Source organism: Malaya genurostris, chromosome 3, assembly GCF_030247185.1.
Source record: "Malaya genurostris strain Urasoe2022 chromosome 3, Malgen_1.1, whole genome shotgun sequence".
NCBI classification, from domain to species: Eukaryota; Metazoa; Arthropoda; class Insecta; order Diptera; family Culicidae; genus Malaya; species Malaya genurostris.
Genome location: NC_080572.1, coordinates 130,421,568 through 130,446,412, shown reverse-complemented (window position 1 = coordinate 130,446,412; position 24,845 = coordinate 130,421,568). Strand labels below are relative to the sequence as shown.

Below are 24,845 nucleotides of genomic sequence, written 5' to 3'. Positions count from 1 at the left end.
GCGAGTATAGTGGTTTTCAGCCGCCTATTAAATCAGATGATTTCAACAATAGTCAAGTTCATGTTTACTATAAATGGTGTCGGCTCTAGAATAGTAATATTGAACAGTATATTGTATGAATAACTAATACGATTGAGATGGTTAGGCTAACCATGACCGAATCATTATTTACATTGTAGTTTTCGCTATAACCAGAGCCATGGTATTTTTGACATTTCACTTCTAGTTATTTCGAAACTAAAGGCAGTGGTAGGGATGTCCGATACCGAGTCGATACTTTGAGGTATCGATACTTTCTATTAAGAATCGGGTATTTTTGGTATCGATATCACATCAAAGCGATACTGTTAGTATCGATACTTTTGGTTTCGATACTTACAGTATCGCAACAGATTAAATTATACCCGTCCCCAATGGAACTTTTGGTGGCTTCGACGAATCGCCAGGCTCGTGTATGGATTGCAATGACGTGTACTAGCCGTCGTTGAAACTCGTTCTCGACAATTTCGCTTCGCCCCACGAGTGCTCTGAAAGAGAGTTCAATGAGAGAAAACCATCAACAAAATACGCACATAAAGGCCATACTCTCAGAGGACTCAATAATATCATTTTTCACACTCATAACACTTTCGACGACGCGAGATTGTCGAGAACGAATATCAACGACGGCTAGTCTACGTCATACCAATACATGCGCGAGCCTGGTCCTCCCGTCCGTCCGTCCGTCCCCGGTTCCTTCGTAATAGAAACAGGAATTGTTTCTATTTCTTCGTGTTTCGCCTTCGACTCATCAGTGCTTAAAGCAGTTCAAATTGAACTGCCATTTCGCGTCCAGCAGTTCAATTTAAACCGCTAGCTTAGCACTGATTATCTGAAGGCGAAACGAGAAGAAATAGAAAAAAAATATGTGCTTTAGCACAAACCAACAAAATCCCTAAATATTCAATAGGAGTTGGCTTTTAGTGTAGTATCCGTGTGTCGACATAAATGTTATGACAAGAAAAATTTTGAGAAAATAGGTGAAATGTGAAATCATCGTGGTTCCAACACAAAGTGGATTGCGGAAATTCTTTGACGTGAACCCAAAAGTCGTGAAAGGCGAAGTGCGATCTATGTGGCAAGAAAGATATGTATACTGGTGATACAACAAATTTATGGAAAAATCTTTCTGTACATCATAAAATAACGCCGCAGTCGACAATTTTATTTTATTCCGAAATGATTGCTGCGCAAGTATCAATTGATACTTACAGGTATCGATACTTTATTGCCTTTTGATACCTTGTATCGATACTCAAAATTTCGGTATCCTGATACCCTAGGTATCGATACTTTGCCTTCCGAGTACCATCCGGCAGTGGTTGATTCAACAATGCTGAAGCTCAGCAAAACATGAGCTAATGTTAAAAAGTTTTATGAATTAGGCTCTCTGACAGCTCACTTACAACCACAAATGCAAATGAGATTGGTTTGTTTTCATCAGGAAACGCATGCATTAAACGCGGTTCAGACGATCAATCAACTTCCGTCGACGTCCAGATTATTTTTATAAATTTTTTTAGCCGAATATTGCTCACGTATCCGACGTTAAAATGTTCCGTGAACTTGACGTAGTATCCTTTCATATGAATTGCTTACAATTAATGTTGTTGTTCCGTAATCGTTCCATGCAGGTGATAGTCACTTTATGCTGCGTGTGAATCGCTTTTACATATTGTTTTGTTTTCATCAGGAAACGTGTTGGCCACCCAGTTTTCAGTAGGGTCGCCGTTCATTTTTCACCGGGCATAGAAATCTCAATTTGAATTCTATAAGAACAAGAACAACAAAATAGTTTCATTGAATTCTATTTTATTTTTGCATCAAATCAAATAATGATGTGCCTGGTGAAATATTGATTATCATCGTAGACACGGAGCAGCGTTGCTTGGTTGCAACTGTTGATCCCAGGCTCTGTTCGGTGAAGTTTTTCCTGAAGCAGGAATGGGCAGCATGGAAGAAATTAATTGCCAAGTCCAGATGCAAACCTCAATACCCACCTGTCATATATTGTTATTTTTTCCGTCGGATTTGAGCGATTTGAATCCGGGAATCGAATGATGTTCGTCGTTTTCATCAATCGCGTGATGTTGTTTCTACAGCGACCGATAACGAATAATAAAAATTATACAGGACGTCGATTTCACTTGAAAACAGCCGTTACCGGCAAAATTGTTGAAAAATGCAATTTCAACGACGGAAACTAGTAAGGCTACAAAATTTACTCACCTCCAAGACCTTCCAAATTGCACAATATAAGTCACAATATAGATTTTTTTCAAATCAATCACTGATGTGTTACGAAATTGTCTGCTGTATTGTAACTTTATGTGACAATAACAAGGTACATCCGTTTATTGACAATTTGTATAGTCAAACTTTTCAAACTTCATAATTTCTTTTAAACCATGTATCTATTTATGGTAACATTATTATACTGCGGACATATTTACATGGTAGCGATAACTATTTAGCTCCTCATATATACCAAGGCTCGAGAGCAATTTCACCTTACTAGAAATTGTGATTTTAACTATTTGTTCTTATATTTGAGATGACTACCATTGTCAGAATGACCATGCCAGAAAAGTCATAAATACAAATAGTTTAGTCAAGTCGTAGTCTTTGTTGTCTAGTAATTTATACAATACAGATGGTGAATAGTCATATCAAATACAAATAATAATACCCCTAAGTCCCATATAAACGAATCGCCAATGTTTGGTTCACAGCATGAACAAGTAAGCCTAGCAAATATCGCCCTTTCGTTGCGATAGTGTGAAAATGTGAAAGGAGATCGTTTCTGGCAACGCTTTATGCTAGTTGCTACGGTGCAAAACAAACTTGTTTGTTTATCGTTGCTGTATTAAACTGCAACAATCAGTCTAAATATCGCCGGCTAATAAACCGAGAAGCTTTAGAAATGGTGAGAAGTTGCTTAGTAGAGGGATGTGACACACGAACAGGGTCGTCCGTAATTTCGCTCGGTAGTTTTCCTAAGGATCAAAATATGTAAGTAATATGTTTACATATTTTCATAATAAAAACAGTAACTATAGTGAATTTGTTCTTACCCTTCAGTGTTGCTAGTTTTATAGAAAATTCGTTAAAGTACATTGTCACTCTGACAGTGTATCATGACAATGTACCGCACGATGCAAAATGTGTCCTTGAAAATTTGTCGGAGTACTCCGTATTATAATTTGTATTTGGTCATATATCATGATTGTTGCTACTATTTAAGCGTATAGTTGAAATGACAATGGAAAACAGGCTACAGTTACTATGGCATTTTGCTCAGTGTAGTAATGGTAATAGGGTGTGCCAATAATTTTACTCAGACTGAAAATTTCATTCGGTATATGAAAATCTTGTTAAAATAACGTTACGAAGAGTTTTATGTTTCATAAGATTATCATATATTTTTGACATGATGTTTAATATACTTTGTAGCTATCATTGGAATTGCTAATAGTGAAAAATCATTAGAATATCATATAATGTGAAAATGAAAATTTAGCTCAGTGTAGTTCAATTTAATCAGGGATGCCAGGACATTTCTCAAAAATTTGTGTTTATTACTAATATGAAATGGAATGGAAAAACATTTTTTGTACGTTTTACCAAGCAATCTTAGAGGATTTAAGGAATCTATGTCTGTTTGAATTTCTTGGAAAAATCTGTTATTTTGAAAATCTGTACAACGCATTGGAAATTTATGATATACAAAATGGTCGGAGGACCTGGCATCTCGGAATTCAATCACACTGTTAACATGCTACAGTTTTCCAAGATTATTTTATTGATATTTTTTTTCAGAACAGTAATACATAAGTAACATGTAAAAACAATGTAATGATCTGGAGCCAAAATAGCTCGATTCTTATTTCTGAACAAACAGTGCAAAGTATCAAGTTAATTTACAGTTCCATGTGAAAGGTGCCAGTTAAGAAGCCAGAAAGTCACGGTCGTTTATTGGTTCGAGCCCAGTCAATGGAAAAAATTTATTCAGACGAGTTATTACAACGTACAATGAAAATATAAAACTATACATATAGCTTCTAATATCCATGTGTTTATGTTGAACATTAAAAAGATTTTTTCAACATTTGAATTGGTTTACAAAGCATTATTTAGGCACTCTTATTGCATCATGGCATATTAAATCCAAATACAAATTATAATACGGAATACTTTGACAAATTTTCAAGGACACATTTTGCATCGTGCGGTACACTGTCATGATACACTGTCAGAGTGACAATGTACTTTAACGAGTTTTCTATAAAACTAGCAACACTGAAGGGTAAGAACAAGTTCACCATAGTCCAATCCACGTGCGAATGTGTTGGTGTGGCTATTCTCAGCAGTTGAAAGGTTAATCGACGACACGACCTGCCACTCAACTATCAAAACTGTATCGCAAATTTAACTACCCCTCAGTAACTGGTAATGTCAAAATGGAATAGCTTGAAAAAATGTTGGAACAGGCAACACAAGTTGGTAAATGATTGATTTTGAAAAACAGTTACCAGTAGCCTTGGTAACCACAAAAGGAATGTAAACAAAAACAAGAGATTCTCACTTAAAACGAAACCACTGAGTGTAGTTGGCCCGCTGGCAGGTATTAAATTTATTCTTTCAGAGATTTGCCATAGCTGCATAATCTGCCATAGCGATTGTGTCGTATGCCGCTTTGAAGTCAATGGCGCATTGTATTCTCGACACTTTTGGAGTACTTGTCTCATAACGAATATGTAATTCGTAGTGGCGTACCGCAAATTATTCACTACCAAAAATTTGATTTCGGTTGTTTAAGGCAATAAAAAACTTCTCTTGAGCTATTTTCAGGAGGAATATATTCATCTAACTAAGCAAAAAAACTAAAACTAGTCCACCAAGCCGATTGAATGTTGATTTTTTGATAACTCGCTCCAGGCGACTTGTTACTTCACTAGTAATGATACTAACCGAATAATCATAATCCATCATAATTTCTTGGTGTGAGGGCAGTTTTGAACGCCGTTAATAAGGCGTCGACTTGCACTATCAGGAATTGTATAAATGTTTCCCTAGCTTCATACGATGCCAACTCTTCCTCAGCGAGGTTGTGATTGTGATTGATAAATTGGTCAACCCACGGATGCAAACGAGGTTTAAAAAAATTTTCCACGGGCCTGTTCAACGTCACTAGTTTGTAATCGCCCTTGCTGGATTGAACTTTGAAGTGCCGATTGTAACCTATGTAACCGGTAGGGTAACCAGATTTCAGAAGTGATTTCAAAGCATTTATGAAGTCTGGTTCCAAGCAACTAGCAGCGTTATTAACAACAGCACACACTCCGTCTAGCGATTGCGTTCCATTTGAACGTCGAATGCACTTCCGAATAATGAAAAATACATCATCCAACATGCTGGAGCATTGCTGCCCCGTTTCAATGCTGTACAAAATTATCGCTTTCAGGACGAGTTTCAGGACGCTTTCTTCCATGAAATAACGCTCTAAAAGTAAATATGTACCAAGAATTTCCTGCATTTGCGTACTCAATCGGGACTTTTCAATCAACTCATTTAAAGTTTTTAGCTTCGCTTCCTAAGTATTTGGTTCCAGAGAACTTTTTTCTAGATCGAACTAAAAACACAAAGCGATTAGAAATCCATTTATACGAATTAGAATATCATTTACACTCATCAAGCATCGGCGTTTGACAAACTTTATATACAATTCAGCCCTCGAATGAATTATTGTTATTTTTTGCAGTTTTTTGTAAAAGATTTTTAATAACCATGAGATGTGGAATTATTACACAACTGTTTCAAACTGTTTATTTATTCTGGTGCTCCTTGGTAACTAGTTCATAGCAACTTAAACAGTGTTGCTCGAATAGTTAGTTTTTGTCATTTTCAAGGGGTCGCTACATTTATGGTAACTGGTGGTAAATCGCTCACGAACACTTTTTATTCCGATTTTTCTTCGGAGTGTCTGGTCGTGTCGTCGGGTTAATGCTAGTGTGAGTATGTCGAAATAACCCAGTGAATTTTGTCGAGCCGCATCGTGCCAATTAATTAAGACATATATGCAATAAAAAACACTGCAATGCCAAGAGAACAGTTGAGAAAGACATAAAATCGTTCATGAAACTCTATATCACATAATGGAACTGTCTTCTACTTGGTTCATTAGTTCATAGCTTAAGAAATTCTATATGCATTTTTCGTAGTGTATGTTTATGAGTCAAAATTGTTTCACCTCAGTGTAAAATTGAACCCACAACAAACTTTGATTTCGGCTCGCATACATTCTAATTTCGTATATGAATAGATCTGCTCACTCTGCATCGGTGTGAGTAACAGAGACGTTAAATTGCTCAATAGTTACTGTTTATTATAGTGAAAAATAAATAAACAAACAGTTTTTATCTGATAATCAAGATCACAAGCGAAATGTAAGTTAAACAATAATCTAGAATGGTTAAGCCACCATGAATATACTACTAGCTGTATTGATATTTGTAGATTCGTGGGTGTTTGTGTTCATTTTTCATCTTTTGTGCTAGTGCCGGTGATATTTAGACTGATTGTTGCAGTTTAATACAGCAACGATAAACATAAACAAACAAATTTCTGTTTGAGCTGTTAGTAGAATGTTCTCACTAATAGTACTGTTGTTGTACCGTTGAATTCCACTATGTTATTATTAGGCTTACTTGGCTTGGTAACCATTGTCACTAAATTTCTGTTTGAGCTGTTAGTAACATAGTGGAATAGTGAGCTGTTAGTAACATAGTGGAATTCAACGGTACAACAACAGTACTATTAGTGATAAGCAAACAAGTTTGTTTTGCACCGTAGCCAGCGTTGCCAGGTTGCCAGATTTGTCTGGCAAATGTCAGATTTTACTCGTTTCGCCAGACACTCAAACTAACCAGATCTTTTGCCAGATTTTCCAAATTTTCCCAGACTTTTCATTTTTTCCTTAGTCAGATCTTACTAGATCTTTACGGTTTTGGCCTCTATACGATAGGTGGGAAGACCTTTTTTTTGCTCACTGAAAATGAAGCCCGGCAAAAATTTCCTTGTATATAGTAATATAGTAAACCCAGACAAATCCAGATAAATTTTTGAGTTTTGACAGATTTTTGAAAAAATAACCTGGCAACTCTGACCGTAGCAACTAGCATAAAGCGTTACCAGAAACGATCTCCTTCCACATTTTCAAACTATCGCAATGAAAGGGAGTAATTTGCTAGGCTTACTTGTTCAGGCTGTGAACCAAACATTGGGGGTTCGTTTGTATGGGACTTAGGGGTATTATTATTTGTATTTGTTATATCTACAGTTGAAATTGTTTCCATCGATAAAGTAGATATTCACGTTATATCTGCATTAATAATGTATAATTCCTGCTTCATCTGTCATATCCTAGAAGAGTCTAATAATCGCCCTTTTCAGCTTTATAACACCATTATAATTATGTTTACAATTCAGTAGCATTTAATCAATTTCTTTTCACGATTTTTTGGAGCCAAAATAATGCTGAATTATAATGCATATGGTTACTTGGGTACTTTCGTCAATTGGCAATGTTTTGACCAATGTACCAAAGCATAAACAAAAGTGTATGCGCGGACTTACGACAACATATTGTTCCACGAAAAAGCAGATCTAGTGTGATATTATGAAAGTGAGACTTGCTGTGGAGTTGGAGATATTTAATGGGATCGAGTTGCTATTAAGCTTGTTGAAAAATACGCTGATTAATTTGGAAAGAAACTGTTTTGTTTCCAATCGTAGAAACCGTTGTGAATCCTTCGTCTAACAAAAGCGAAAATTATCAAAACACACAAAAAACGAGTCGACTGTCATTTTTTTTACTTGATATGCAAAACTAGCTCTTACTAATATTTTCGAACAAAACTGGCTTTCACACAAGTGCGAGTAACAAAACGACGAATGAACACTGTGACTTTCGCAAAACGACGTAACTAACAGAAGCAAAACGACTTATGTGCAGGGCTTGTATTGCGAATCCTCAAACGAACGAAGCAACAAAAACATCTGCTGTGAACACTTTGCTTGACATAGCTGAATGAGAGACCTATATTAGAGAGAAACTGGATGCGTGAGAGTATATGCTACTGAGCAGACCAATTCCCCTTGCCAAGTAAATTGTCTGTGCTCTCAGTCTCAGTTAAACATGAGCTAAGCAATCCATGACAATGTAATGAAATGAAGGGTTCGCTCTCGTTAGTATTGTACGAGAAAGAAGACCTTGCCTCACGGCGTGCTACAAGACGCGAAGCAAACTCATATAGGCAATGTTTACGGTTTATTTTTAAAGTGTAAGTTTACAGAAATCATTTTTAACATAATGTTCGCATTCCAAGACCAAATTTGATCACATTTCAAACATACTTTAAATATTTTATATCAGAAATTTTGCATTTGAGCCCATTTCCAAAACGATCAATTTGTTTCTTGACAGTTTACACATACTGACATACGAATGTGTGTGAATAGCACAGATGGTGAAACCCTTTTGTTCATATTCGTTGTTTCATTTTGCAAGCCCTGCTTATGTGTCAAGTCAACCAGGAAAAAACGACCTATCATACTGTCCAATGTACATGATCAAATTACAAAACGACGCAAGTGTCGTTTTTGCCTAAAAGTTATCTTTGTAGTTGAAAATTGTGAATTAGTCACTATGATACTTTGCATGCATACAAATTCTACGATTTAGTGAATAGATGAAGTTTTTTCAATTACTCATTTTTAAATAGGATTTAAAATTGTGCGATTATTTTTCAACATCGCTTTTCTCGGTTCAGCTGAATTGTCACATACGTCGTTTTGAACATTTCATGCAGAATGCATTGCGCATTCCGCCATTTCGATAATGTGGGTTGTTGCATTGTTGCCAGACTTTTGCCAGCCGTCTGGGGGGAAATCTGCCCGCCGCGTATAAAGCACTCAAAATAATAATCATGTTAAAGTTATGTGAATATTTTCAACTCTACTTATCATGTAGGTTTTAATGAACTGGCATTTGAAAACTGTTTAATGCATAATCCAGTAAGAGTTATGTGTTTAATAGATAAGATATAATGTACTGTTCATATCTTATTTACCTATCAGTTCATATCAAATTTAGATACCAGAGAATTAAATTTTTTATATTGGTTGAAGTCAAAAGGGAAATACTTCAGATTTTTCTATTATTCCATGAAATGAAAAATACTATGAAAAATAAAACACTTATTTCAGAAAATTAGCATGGAATGGCAATGGTTAAAAATACAAAACAACTGATAATGTCCTGGGAGTTCGAATCGACAAGCTGCCAGAAATCGTTTTTGTTGTCACTGTCATCCAACCGAAGCCATAGTCGAGATCCGAGAACTCCCACAACACAACCGATGCATGTTGAGGTCGCATTACATGGGTCCAGTGCCTAGCTTCATACCGATTTTGAACCCGTTTTTCGGTGCACCAACGGCCTGTTTGAAGCATTCGGCAGGAGTGGGCACACTTCCGGACTAACGCAGGCACTGGGAACAAAACTTTCATACTGGAATGGTTCGGTCGATATAGCAAAAATTGTAATTAACTAACATTTCTCGCAAATATTTACACTAGAGTGCCTATAACCAGAGTGACGACATCTCATCCGTAATGCTGGCAACAATTAAAAACATTCCATTAGCTTTACATTGATTTGACAGGTCGTTTGCTCGTTTGGAACTGGTAGCTGTCATTCCAAACGAACAGCTGTCGCCACTCTGATTATAGTCACTCTAATTTACACTACTTACACTTTGAGGGCCACTGCTCACCATTTTCAAAATCGATTTTTTTACACCGGAAATTCACGTAGATTATTTGACGTTTGGTCAATTCACTTAAATCTTAAGTTATTACTCTATTCCTTTTAGAGAACGTTCGTATAACATTCATATTCGTCACGTAAAATATTCAATTTGACAATTGAAACAGTTTTACGTGATTTTTCAAGTAAATCGAACGTGAATTTTTATTTTAATGTGTATACTTCATAGGGAAATTGCTGCCAGCAAGACATAGTCTTAGAGACATATACTTGCTAATGCCCCGTTTACACTTCTGCTGGCTGCCAGCATGCTGGTGCCAGTGTACTACCCTCTTTTGAAAAAAACTGTGGTCCAATGATCCAAAGTATTAGACCAACGAAGGACCGACGTTGAACGTTTTTGTCCTAAGAGGGCAGTACACTGGCACCAGCATCCTGGCAACCAGCAATAGTGTAAACGCTACATCCCACTTGTGAGGAATTCTGGCAACCGTCAGAAGGCTGGCTGCATTCCGGCTGCTGTCAAAATTGTCTAGGCGAAATTGCATCATTATCTCGCCGTACGTGTCTTGTTTATTTCCCTCCTCTTTCTTTTTTCTTTTTTTTTCGGCTTCATTTGATATTCGTCAATCCCGCATGTACGTACAAAAAACGAATCTTGAGACGAGGTAAATGAGATTGAAATATGGGTATGTTTGGTAGTGAGAAAGTAATGTTATTGGCAATGAATTAGTATATATGAAGCGCAATAACTGATTGTCTTTCATATGTACTTTTTATTGAAAAAATAAAACCAAGACGCTAAAAATGTAGAACCGATTCAAAACGGTTCAGCAATCTTGTATGGCATGAATCCGACAGAAACAGAACCGATAATAACCGATATTCTCTGCCGGAAACGGTTGTTGCAATGCTGCCAGACTTCTACTACTTCTTCTAGGGGAATCTGCCCGCCGCGTACAAGTGGGATATGTTATATAACTGCAGATTTGTTTTCGGATATACAGACTTTAGCAACACTGTCTGGCGAAATTTGAAATGTTTACCTGGCATCTCTGTTCTTGAAAGATCCCTAAAGCTGTGCGTATGTGAAAAAGCAATTAAAAATTAAGAATTCTGTGAGAAATATTGAAATGGAAAACATTATACTCCCTAAACTTGATAGTCACCAAAAGTCGTATGCTGGCATTCCAGAAGCAATATTTGTGGTAAAATATGTTTTATCAATATAACATCACATCGAAGAATACTATATCTGTCTTGCAGGAGGATGTGGAATCTTTCATGAAGTTATCTGGTAGCGATGAAAATGTAGAAAAAGTTCTGAAGAACCTCGACGAGCAGCATAGCAAGTACAAGTTTATGGAGTTTAACATTATTTCTCGAAAACGGCGTCTTCGACAGCAAATTCCAGATCTGGCCAAAAGTATCGAAATGGTTACCATTCTAAAAAGTCAGACCGATGACCAGGAAACGCAATTTCTTTTAAGCGAAGGCGTCTTTGTAAAAACTCGTATACCACCATCGAAAACAGTTTGCTTATGGTTGGGTGCTAATGTTATGCTGGAGTATCCGCTAGACGAAGCGGATGAACTACTTCGACAAAACAAAAATTCAGCTGAGGTGAATTTAAAATGTCTAGAACATGATCAAGAGTTTTTGCGAGATCAAATAACCACAACAGAAGTGAACATGGCTCGAGTTCATAATTATGATGTTAAAAAACGGCAAGCTAAGAAAGTTACTGAAGATGAAGAGAACTAGCATCGTAAACATTTATAACATGAATGAATGCATTATATTTGGAATCCTTAACTTGTTTCGCAATTGAAACGATGTCTAATAAAAGAAAAATTACATATTTTTACAAACGGTCTTAAAATGCCCCTCAATGATTAGTGATATGAAAATATTGTTGCAATCCACAGCAAGTGTTGCATCGGAAATGAAACATTGAAATTTGGATTCGTGTAGTGATAATCACCCACTTTCGGGGATAAATATTCACCCTTATTCTGAATAACGACATTGATTTTTCGATCGTATTTCATTTGTATTCCCAATAACGCTAGCAAAATCAAAGGCAGCTAGGAAAAATCAATACACCGTTATTCAGATTGCTCTCACATATTGGAATCACGTAAGGTGATTGTCACCACGAATTAATCACTTTCCTATCAAGGCGAAGTTCTTTTCATAGCAACTTGACTTTTAAGAAAAGTAGAATTCGTGGAATAATTAAAGAGTCGATTGTTAAGTTGTTTCACCTACTATAAACAGATATAACACCTGAATCGGAATCCAACCAGAAATCGTAATGAAGTTTGTGCCAAATTGGTTGAATTAGAATCAGTAATGAATTTTGTGTCAAATCTCGGACGATTTTGAGGAGGACAATATCGGTTCAACGCATATCGACAAAAAACAATGTGTATGCGGTAAACACTGGTCATTCGTTTGATATGGATGGAAAGTTTGCAAATTATCATTCGTAGTTATTAGAAGTTGAAATTTTTACAGCTATCAATATTTCGAATCTACATTACATTTGACTCAGAGTCAGCACAAACGGGTTGATTAGTTTTTACTATTTCTGCTGTTTTAGTGGCGTAATCTTCTTTGTGAAAACTTTCAGTTGTTTTCTTATGTTCAATGTTCGCCAATGCAGCTTCTTGCTGTTCTGTTTCTCGAACAAGATCATCAGTGGTGTCCACAATGGATTCCTTAGCGGCGTTAGAGCTTCGAAGAAATTTATCGCGTTTGAGTGTTTCAATTTCTTCTCGAGCGTTTCTCAATTCGTTTTCTAGTCTGTTAATTGTATCTTTGTCTTTAAGTTTTTCCCCAAGGTTATCTAGTAAATATTCAATTGCATTTTCCGGACGATCCAAATTGCATTTAATCAATACTTTGGTTATTGCATCCAACACACCTTTACGGTCTAAATATTTTCGAAAATCCTCTTTCGAGCTATCGACTGGCTGAAAACATACTATGAGTTTAGGCTAATGAAAAACATCGCAATACAATACATACTTTACAACTTGACATCTTTAATTAAATTATATAGCAGATTCCTTTCAAAGCTAACACAAGACCGAGGAGAAGACCTGATCAGGGATGCCAGGTCATTTTTTCTAAAATCTGTGATCAAGCCAAAAACCTGTCTGTGAAAATCGTGCCCGTTTCCAGTACCATAAATAGCAGATCAAAATCAATTCGGTGAGCAAAAACAAAAACACGCTCTGTACCTGCTCTGTACTTTTTGGTGCTAAGCTGTGCTCGATCCAAAAAATCTTTGAAAATCTGTGATCATTTTCAGAAATCTGTGAAAATCTGTGTCATTTTTAAAATCTGAGCAGAAAAATAATAATCTATGAAACACAGATTAATCTGTGAACCTGAATAGTCCAATCCACGACGTAAAATACACTGGTGGCATGATAAGACAGTTTTGGTTGTGTTGGTAATTTTCTCACGAAAATAAGTATGGCGGCCGGGATTCAAGCATGTAAACATAAACAAACGACCATTTCAGATCGGGATTTCACTTCTAAGTTACTCCAGTTGTCGCGCAGCCTGGCGAATCTTTGGCACTAATTGAAAATCTGGACATTTTTTCTTCAAGGACTTGCAAGGTAACGTCGAAATATAGAAAATTTTACACACATCTAGAGATGTCGGAAATTTCGAATTACTCGGTTATTTAATAATCGAGTATAATTTTGAAACTAATCGATTGAAATTTATTCGATTATCTGGGTTATTAATCGATTACTCGATTATTCAATCGATTATTGCTATGGGATTTTTTAAATTACTCGATTAGCTCAGTAATCGAATATTAGTTTTAAGCTATTCGATTAAATATTACTCGATTATCTGGGTTATTAATCGATTACTCGATTAATCAATCGATATTACGACATCCCTACACACATCCGATTCTGTTCATTTCATTGGAGGAAGGATTTGGCGGATAGCACTGTGGTATCTATTACAGTTATTATGGATAATGGAGTGATTGTGCTGTGGGTGGCATTTCAAATGCAGGTGATGAAAACGATTGAAACATCCCGGAACAAAACACCACATTTCACTGTCAATATTTTCGCAAACAGAACCAACTCTAAATATTTTCATAAAAGCAACTCCCGGAACGTCATTTGTTTATGTTTTTTTCTTCTTCACGTCTCTCTGTTATTCCAAAATAAAATGACAACCGCACCAACACATAGAAAAACGTGATCACCAGGGTATTTTACATCGTGAGTCCAATCCACGTGCGAATGTGTTGGTGTGGCTATTCTCAGCAGTTGAAAGGTTAATGCTAGTGTGAGTATGTCGAAATAACCCAGTGAATTTTGTCGAGCCGCATCGTGCCAATTATTGAAGACATATATGCAATAGTCCAATCCACGTGCGAATGTGTTGGTGTGGCTATTCTCAGCAGTTGAAAGCTTAATGCAAGTGTGAGTGTGTCGAAATAACCCAGTGAATTTTGTCGAGCCGCATCGTGCCAATTATTGAAGACATATATGCAATAAAAAACACTGCAATGCCAAGAGAACAGTTGAGAAAGACATAAAATCGTTCATGAAACTCTATATCACGTAATGGTACTGTCTTCTACTTGGTTCATTAGTCCATAGCTTACGAAATTCTATATGCATTTTTCGCAGTGTATGAATATGAGTCAAAAATGTTTTGCCTCAGTGAAAAATTGAACCCACAACAAACTTTGACTTCGGCTCGCACACATTCTAATTTCGTATATGAATAGATCTGCGCACTCTGCATCGGTGTGAGTAAATGAGACGTCAAATTGCTCAATAAAAAACACGGCAATGCCAAGAGAACAGTTGAGAAAGACATAAAATCGTTCATGGAACTCTATATCACGTAATGGAACTGTCTTCTACTTGGTTCATTAGTCCATAGCTTACGAAATTCTATATGCATTTTTCGCAGTGTATGATTATGAGTCAAAAATGTTGTACCTCAGTGTAAAATTGTACCCACAACAACCCACATTATCGAAATGTCAGAATGCGTAATAGTCCAATCTACGTGCGAATGTGTTAGTGTGGCTATTCTCAGCAGTTGAAAGGTTAATGCTAGTGTGAGTGTGTCGAAATAACCCAGTGAATTTTGTCGAGCCGCATCGTGCCAATTATTGAAGACATATATGCAATGAAAAACACTGCAATGCCAAGAGAACACTTGAGAAAGACATAAAATCGTTCATGATACTCTATACCACGTAATGGTACTGTCTTCTACTTGGTTCATTAGTCCATAGCTTACGAAATTCTATATGCATTTTCCGCAGTGTATGATTATGAGTCAAAAATGTTTTTCCTCAGTGTAAAATTGAACCCACAACAAACTTTGACTTCGGCTCGCACACATTCCAATTTCGTATATGAATAGATCTGCGCACTCTGCATCGGTGTGAGTAACTGAGACGTCAAATTGCTCAATAGCGGACCTTACACCAAATACAAATTATAATACGGAATACTTCGACAAATTTTCAAGGACACATTTTGCATCGTGCGGTACACTGTCATGATACACTGTCAGAGTGACAATGTACTTTAACGAGTTTTCTATAAAACTAGCAACACTGAAGGGTAAGAACAAGTTCACCATAGTTACTGTTTAGTGTAGTGAAAAATAAACTTGAACTATGTTGTTGTGTATGAGATATGGTGAGAATTTTAATTGTATGCATTCCTATTATTAACGTTCTGTTACTTGCAGGGTTTAACAGTTTATTTACCTATAGATCAGTTTTGGAGAGCACTTTTGGAAACACACTGAAATGCTTCTTACGAAAAACTACCATGGGAACCGACAAATGCAAAACTGATTTCCTAGCACAGATTAATCAGACGCTAGCAATGTTCTTAAAACGGGCAGAATGGTTATGTAATTCTCAAGCAAATCATTGTCTCCAATAATATCCACATCCGCTTCGAAACCAATTTATATGAATCAAATGCCTATTGATTTTTCTACAAGTGACTATTACAATAATCTCAAAACGTACACATTTAGCAGATTATCACTTTATTTACCCGTAGTTAGCACTTTAATGGAAATCGTTTCGAATGCTAGGCTGGCTCACGGATTCGTCATTCCTCGCCGGCAGACCAACGGAATCGGTCTCCAAAGTGATATGGAATGTTCTCAATCCAACTGCATGTTCCACTGTCTAGTCTGTTGGGGTTGCCGCTAGCTCAACATTTGGTTGCGATCGCCATAGTTAAGGCTATTCATGAAAGTGTACCGGGATATGATCGGTTGGAAATGACCGATTGATATATATGCGAATGAGATAACGAAAATTGTCACAGTCGTCTTAGCAATTCGACTCCGACAGTTTACTTGGATGATCTGATTCGTGATATCAATTCGAGAATGGAAACAAATCTTCCACATTTGAGATATGAACAAATTCTGACGGAAATTCTGAAGTTGGAAGTCTTTTTAATTAAGTTCGATGCGAGGATTTGCATTGTTTGTATGTACACACTTAAAACCATTTCTTGAGCTCGGCATAATAAAATGCCGAAACTGATCAGCAACAAGTAAATTTGCTGATTGCTCAGTAATCAATACGCATGTTTCTGAACTTCGTTAAATGCATTCACTGATATTTCGGTAAAATGCTTCACTTTGCCGAAATTTGGTATAATTGCTTGCTGAATTTATCAGTAAACAACAGATATGCCGACATCAGCAGAGAAGTTAGCCGAGATTTCGGAATATGCGCTAGCTGTTGCCGAGATTCAGCACAACAGCTGTCATTTATTGCCGCGTAACATTTTCGCTTCGCATTACGCGATTATTTTCTGATGAAATTCTCTAGTGAAGAAATCGATAATCTTCGAAGAAGCGTGGAACCACTTGCAAGTAAAAATATTGAATAAATAGCTTGAATGTTTCGCTTTATAAAAAGCGACTTTATCAGAGCACTCGCGATTATAAGGGAAAAACACCCAACTCGGGGCTCAAAGCGTCCTTGAGACTAAAATTTGGGGGATATGCGAAAAAATAACCCAATGCATCGAATAATTCAATGGATCAAAGTAAGTTTATTTTTATTTTCATATTTCCAGCTCGACTCAAGGCATCCGGAAACGCCGCTGATGGTAGTGATGTCTGAGGGATTTGGCAAAGGAGACTGCTCATTAGTTTGGAGAGATGTAATAATTCCCATAGGACCGGAAATACTGTCAGCATTTAAAACTCTTTGCATGGTTTTTACAGTATTCGGTATCAAATGCGAGCCTTCTGACAATTTTTTTTAAATTTTTTTGTATGCTACATGTTTTCAGGTACAGGCTGGCAACAAATTTGTAAGCCTCCTTTAAATGTTAATAAAATGAATTTTTATCCTAAATAGCGTGTTTATATTGTTGAGAAATCACAAACAAAGTTATTACTGATGACTCGGTAATTTATTTTTTCATTTTTTCGTTTTATTGGATTGCCGAATATTCAGTGAACGTTTCACTGAGCAAACAGTAAATTTTATGCTGACGATTTCGGCAATATTTGACGTTTGTCAAATTTGAGGGTGCCGAGACGCTCAGTAATTTTATTTTTGCCGAGATGATTGCTGATTACTCGGCTGTGCGAATCTCGGCATATTTTTGCCGAGACTCAGCTATAAAATTTAAGTGTGTACTCTACTATAGATACTGTCACGGTTAAGAATGAGGAAGGATCTGAAATCACCGGTCGAATCAAGAGCATTGATGAGTACTGATATTTGCTTGTGGAAGTGGACAACCACGTGAAGCCTATTTGAATTCACCCTGATGGAAACAGTTTCGTAATGATGAAAAAGGGTTGATAATTCCAAAAAACTGATCAAGTTTAGATTTGATACTGTAATCTAATATTGTAAATCATTTGTTGACGTTTTAAATTTTTTAGAATCGATTAATTTCTAGGAATACAACAACTAATATTCAAAAATAATATTTTTATTTGCAGTATAACTGCAATTATTCCATATCGGATTTTGTTTTTTGTCTTCCTTGGCTTTTCAGAAATTTGATCCGTGGCTTTTCGGAAATTGCTCAGTATTATATGTTAGAATGTCTCTGTACTGTTCACCGAATCGTTATGGTAGCCATCCGTTCTTCTCATTGCAAATCACTCCCGTCAGAGGAGTAGGAATTTTTCCAACATCTGCTAAATGCGGGGAGCCTTTACGTCATAATACTAATAGAAAATAATTCAATTAATAAGGGCTATAATCAATTTGTCTGGGTCACGCATAGATGAGTGACTATTGGGAAAACGCATACACAGCTTGCATCTGTTTCTCTTTCAACTTTTATTTTATCGTATAGAGCGCTAATCGCTGTTTCCGTGGTTCATATACGAATCGTACCCATGTTCCACACTAAGGCCCGTTTATGAAATAAAGTCCCATCACTGCCAAAATATATCACAATTCTTCATCCATCGATTAGCTGGAGTGTACCTTTGAATTTATTGCAATACAACGGAAAACATAAACAAACAAACTTGTTTTGCGCCGTAGCAACTAGCATAAAGCGTTGACAGAAACGATCTCTTTCCACATTTTCAAACTATTGCAATGAAAGGGAGTAATTCGCTAGGCTTACTTGTTCAGGCTGTGAACCAAACATTGGCTGTTCGTTTGTATAGGACTTAGGGGTATTATTATTTGTATTTGCTTACACTATCATTAAAAGTGTCATTACTAAAAAATAATGTCATTTTTATGAACGTGTAATGGTGCAGTAATGACGAGATTTCTATCAAATTTGAAATACATCATTACTTAGACATCATTAAAAATGACAATAATAATGCTCGTGTAAGGGTCGCTAATGAATTCTTACTCGACTGCATGATTTTTCAGTGCTCGATCGGCTCAGTGCTAGAATTTTCGCCTGAGTTGGCTGCTCGATCAACCTGATTGACAGTGACATTATAAATATCATTGAATATTCGCTCATTTTATGAATGTGTTAGTGTAAAATTTAGGCGACTTAAGCCATTTCATTACACTCCAGCTAGAGGAAAGGATGATGCTGACTAAGGTAGGCCGTTTTGTTAATTTCCAGCGAATTTTAACAGTTTATGTTGGAACTCTAAGAAGAACTGGTTATTTACTAGTTCTGTATATCCGAAAAACATGAAGATTTCAATGTGTATAATCAGTTATGTATTGTTTTCATTTAAAAATAAACTGAAAGTCAGCAAAATCGGGAAAGAAGAAGAAGAAGACAAATTGACAATTCAGTCCGCATCTTCTAACTCAATTCCGACTGATTTCCGAATCAACCGGTTGTAGGCGAAATTCATTCGGAATCGGTTGTTGCACTGGAGTTGGAATTGATTCAGAATTCATTATGATTTCCACATGAAATTCCGAATGAAAATTTCTCGCCGATTCGGAATTGATTCGGAATCCATTTGGATCTGATAATGTGGGAAACTTTGACTTCGGCTCGCACACATTCTAATTTCGTATATGAATAGATCTGCTCACTCTGCATCGGTGTGAGTAACAGAGACGTCAAATTGCTCAATAGCAACTTAAACAGTGTTGCTCCAGAATAATATTTTTATTATTTACAAGGGGTCACTAGATTTGTGGTAACTGGCGGTAAATCGTTAGCGAACAGTTTTAATGCTGATTTTTCTTCGTAGTGCCTGGTCGTGTCGTCGCTTTCAGTACTACTGGAAATAGTAAATGAGACGATAAAATTACCCGCATATTTATCTTAGTCACGAAAACCAACCAATTTCACATAAAATGCGCAAGGGCGTAACTTCATCATTCACATAGGAAGCATGAAACTAAACAAATCGAAAAGGGCGAAACTCTTTTTATGTTTATTTATTCAGTAGATATAGATGGAAAGTTGTAAAATTTGCATACCTTTTGAAGATAAACGAATAGATCATCGACTAATCAAAAATTGATCGAAGAATATACGATGATTTCTAAATACGATTCGAAACCAAAGTCGAAACATTCATCGATGTTTTTCTCCATTTGTTGTCAATGTTAGATTCATGCCGTGTGGAATCCGGCGGAAAAAATGAACCAAGAATAGATCCACTGGGTTCCTGCTTCCATGTCGTAGAAGGCGACAATTGCAGGAGTTTCTTTTTCCTTTCAGTTATCAGATATTTTCAATGTTTTACTTCTGATTACTCTATTTTACTAAATCATCTCTTTATTCAACCTATCAATTTCCGTCTAGCTTCGTAGAAAAGTTTTATTAGGAATGATTTCTTCTTCCATGCTATTGATTGTCTTTTAGGATTATAAAATGAATGATAAAAATCAACCATTGCGCAAATCCGTTTATATTACAAGCTTAATAACAGAGATGACATGTATCGGTATATTGAATACATAGTAAAAACGTGCTTATTCCACCTATCAGTGAGATGATACCTTTTTTTATCAATCCGCATGTGTTTTTTTCATGAATATTCTTCGGTTTTCATGACATTATTTTAATGACCGTCGTTTTAAGCTGCAATTTGACATTTTAATCACTCATTACTCTATCTAAAAAGGTTACAATCGATCAAACTTTTCATGATATGTCGAAGTGAGTTCCACTTTAGATTTTACGGTAATTTAAGGTACTTCCAGAGCCGGTATTCAGGAACCAGCATAAACCAAACCGATTCGTATGGCCATATGACGAATAAATTGCAATAGTTTTGAGTCCAACTTTCAAGCTTTTCGGGATTATCATCTTCTATATCGGTTTGAATTTTAAAAATTCATCCTCCTGTAATTCCAGAATCGGAAGTCAGCATTGAATAAAATTAATTAATTTTGTGTGGGACTATAAGTTTATTTTAATTTTAATTTTTTTCTGCAATTCGATTTGGCTTTATTTGAGAAAACGATTGAGCTTTGAGAAACGATTCGATACTGGAGCCGGAATTCGAAAATCGGTGTAGCCGAAGTCAGACAAATTCACCTGATTAGTTTACATTTGTTTCAATATGTTTAAAAATCAGTATAGACATCTTTGAGAAATCGTAGTACGAGTTAAATTGTTGGGTGCCTTCCGAATCGAAAACTGAATACCACTAAAACTGAAATAAGTTTATTTGGTTGTCGACTATTCAAATCAGCAAATCTTAGATGATTCTTAGATATCATTTGAATCTTAGATCGGTTCAGCCATCTACGAGGAAAATAAGTTACACAATTTTAATTTCGTTTCACATATCATCCTGTAGTTCCGGAACAGAAGTCGGATCCAAACATAATTCAGGGACCTTGTTTAGGAGCATACGAATTTTCATATGAATCTGAGTTTGTAGAAAACGGTTGAGTCATCTTCGAAAATAAGGTAAAAAATTGAGTGAAATTATTTGTCCCATACGCATTTGCTGATCTCGACGAACTGATTCAAATGGTATATGGGTGTTTTGTTCTTCCAGCATTTATTGCTGTAAGCAGTTTAAATCAATATAATTGTGAAATTGTTCAGAATTCGGAAGTACTGCCATCTTTCCAATATGTCATATTCGAACGATTATGTTGCCAAAAACGAACCGTGCTAAAATTGGTCCGAGGCAAAATGTCATGAAAAATAATGCTGTTCACAGTCTTTTTGGTACTTAGAAACAATTGTATGTAACAGTATAAAAATCGTGTTTTACGTTGCTCCCAAGCCTTTCTTTGCCATACAGAGCTCAGAACTTCTACTGCTGGAATATGGGGGAAAAGTCGCTTCCACAAAAAATTCGATATCTCCGTTAAAAATGGACGGATTTTAACAATCTATGGCTTGTTGGATAGCTATTACCGTGCGGAATCTAAGTCTGAAAACATATTCTGTTTTCAAGGTCAATTGTGACAGATACTGTCAAAAAACTGAAAATTTTGACATAAAACTTCGTATAACTCAAAAAGTAAACATCCGATCTCAAAACCATTCAATAGCGTTCTGGGTGACGGGGAGACCTTTCATTTGCGACTAGTTTGATCAAAATCGGTCCAGCCATCTCTGAGATCTCGACCTCTTAGTTGACAACACACATGCAGACGCCCACACATACACACACACACACACACACACACACCGAGACATTTGCTCAGTTCGTCGAGCTGAATCGATTGGTATATGACATTCGGCCCTCCGGGCCTCGGAAAATTTTTCGAAAGTTTCAGCGAATTCTATACCTATTTTTTATATATATAAAAAAAGGTAAAAACACTTGATATTAATATTTCAAACAGTAAATTAATATTTTTCTCGGTAGCCGGCTGCCCAGATCAACTAATATAACCAATTAATAATTTCAATAAATAATTAAAATAATAAAGCGGAAATAATAAAGAATCAAGACGCGTGTGAAATCTGTTGACCTTTGTTTGGTGATTTAAAATGATTTTATAATAACTGTTTAGAATATTTCAATGCAATGAATCAACTTTTTTTGTCTAAATCCTATTCGCTCGTTTATTTTGTATCACGTAGTTTCATTTATAAAAACGTGCTTAATCCACCTAGCAGTGAGATGATACCTTTTTTTATCAATCCGAATGTTTTTTTTTTGCATGACTAAGAAAACGCGAAAGGTAGATGCATAAACGAGTGACTGCATACTCGACAGCCGGCTGTCCGGACTTTTGTCAATTTCGGAGATTGACTGTTTCGTGCATTATATTGCCAGCACCAAGGGGCAAATTACTCCTAACTCTAGACAATCTCATACTAATAAACTCATGTCATTCCAAAATAATTTTCTCTAATCTCATTTAATCCCAACTAGTCTAGATAAGTTTGGGTAATTTAGAACTATTCCAACCTAGTTTTGGCTAATCTTGTTTGAAGTGTATCTGTCATTCGAGCTCCCACGCAGAGATGCCATTTATACAGATTTATCTGTATTATACAGATTTTTACATGCGCATACAGATTTAATACAGAGTACAGATTTTATACAGATTTCTCAAATTAAATACAGATTTATACAGATACCACAAAAAGTAAGAAAGAAATAATGAAAATTTTCCGTTTGAGTGTGTTTGATTGCCCATATTAAAATGAAATTTTTTTCGTACAGCTGTTTAATGATGAACGCTGAAATACATTTATATCATAATTTGAAACCAATTTGAACTGATGTTCATGGAAGTCATGGCGTCATGAAACTTTATTGTCAGACTGAAAAGTTGTATGACCTGACTTGACGTTGCGTATTGGGCGTTTGAATTCCAAGTCATCATTTTCAAACGAAAAAAGTATATGGATTTACAATTCAATTGTGGTTGATAACAAAAACAATTAAATTTCGTCGTTGAATGTTCTTGTCAGTGCGGCAAGGACTTACGATATAAAGGAATTCTCCTTGCATCTGCCAGTGCATCTATAACAATAATCTAATGGAATAACATCTTTAAACATCATTTTATTTCCGAAATTTCCTTTCATTGGTGAATACAGATAAATACAGATTTTTTATACAAAGCAATACAGATTTTCTATGAAAATATCTGGCATCTCTGCTCCCACGTTTACTGCTTCTTATGTCAAAATAATGCTTTTCCAGATCTCGGCTAAACTTCTCTAATCCCATTCTAATCCAGCGAAATCCCTGCTAAACTTTTTTACTCCCGGTAAAACTTTTTTGAGTTCAGACAAAGTTTAGAGTGATTTGCCCCTTGGCCAGCACAAAGTAACACATCAAACGATAATACATTCTTGGTAGCCGGCTACCCAGAACAATAAACACATTATTAAAACAAACACATAATTAAAACATTTACTAACAAAGTATCCTCTCCTGTGATGCATGTGGGAATGCAGAGGATTCCTCGGTTCTTAGTAGCAACATGCATCGAACTAACAATCCTTTCCCTCCCAAGTAGATCTGCATTCGGACGTGGCCGGCGTCGGTATTGATCAGCATGCATGGTTCAATACAGTTTGCACAGTGTGAAACAATGTGTTATTCCCAAACATGTTACTTCAAAAAATCATTTTGCAATCTCAATTGGTCCAGATCAATAACGGAGTAGCAACACACGGGCGGTCTCTAATGCTAATGCTAATGCTAATTTGTTGTCAATGCTAGATTCACCGTTCTTTGAAAAACAGCTGATATGTCTTTAATAATTGACACGATGCGGTTCAACAAAATTCACTGGGTATTTGCGACATCATACCCGCATGAGCATGGCTGCCATATGGCTGACTAAACGCTGCCAGCGGGAATCACCGCTGCCAGACATACAACTCAAACGATACAACCGTATCCACCAGAATTTTTCCACATCGAAATCTTTGACATTTTCAGTGAAGGTGAAAAGATGAAAACGCTCGGCTACCTAAGATACAGGCGACTATGTTTTGCAAAATTGGATTCGACTGCCGTCACTGACATAATTTTGGTAGCCGTCTGGAGGCCATGGTTGTCCAGGTAGCCAAAAGGCCGAGCGGGATGATTAGACACAGACAAATCCAGATAAATCGACCGTCCCACGACAAAAGGGCCTAACTGCAAATGACAGTTTCTCTTTGTTTACTTTTTCTTTCACGATTTGCCGAACTGATTTTATATTTGACGCTTTACTCTTCGCAAAACTTTCAAGGTAAAACTACAAGCTTTCGATTTATATTGGAAACTTTAGACAATTTGCAATAATGGCTCCGTAATAATCAAAAGAGAAAGTAAACAAAGAGAGGCTCTCATTTGCAGTTAGGCCCTTTTGTCGTGGGCCTATCGAAATGTTGGAACCCAGTAAATCCGAACATCGGACGCATCGTGCACGAAAGCTTTTGATTGCGTTTCGAGCTTACATAGTGTATCGGTAGAACAAAAGAGTGAAGATATACCAAAGCAGAGAACGGATTTCTGACACTCAGGGGATGGAATATATCGAGGTTGAATCTCCAACCCCGAACATAGGGCCAGAGTTTTTCTGGCCCTAAGAGGCGAA

General features: G+C 36.4%; 2 protein-coding genes across 2 annotated transcripts; one reads left to right on the top strand and one right to left on the bottom strand.

Moving 5' to 3' along the window:
- The first annotated feature begins 10,903 nt into the window (after window positions 1-10,903).
- Window positions 10,904-11,739, top strand: LOC131437358 (prefoldin subunit 3). The gene is made up of 2 exons (XM_058606637.1): window positions 10,904-11,076; window positions 11,135-11,739. The coding sequence occupies exons 1-2, from the start codon at window positions 11,002-11,004 to the stop codon at window positions 11,630-11,632; spliced, it is 573 nt and encodes a 190-aa protein (XP_058462620.1). The 5' UTR covers window positions 10,904-11,001; the 3' UTR covers window positions 11,633-11,739.
- Window positions 11,740-12,350: 611 nt separating this feature from the next.
- On the bottom strand, window positions 12,351-13,153 carry LOC131437359 (c-Myc-binding protein-like). The gene is made up of 2 exons (XM_058606638.1): window positions 12,902-13,153; window positions 12,351-12,846 (listed from the first exon to the last, which is right to left on the bottom strand). Exons 1-2 carry the CDS (start codon window positions 12,914-12,916, stop codon window positions 12,406-12,408), a joined length of 456 nt encoding a protein of 151 aa, XP_058462621.1. The 5' UTR covers window positions 12,917-13,153; the 3' UTR covers window positions 12,351-12,405.
- Between the last annotated feature and the right edge of the window lie 11,692 nt (window positions 13,154-24,845).

Bases quoted from the DNA above. Each gene is read 5' to 3' on its own strand.
- LOC131437358 (XM_058606637.1), top strand. From the start codon at position 11,002: ATGGAAAACATTATACTCCCTAAACTTGATAGTCACCAAAAGTCGTAT. The intron at 11,077-11,134 runs GTAAAATATGTT...TCTGTCTTGCAG, and splicing joins TTCCAGAAGCAATATTTGTG to GAGGATGTGGAATCTTTCAT.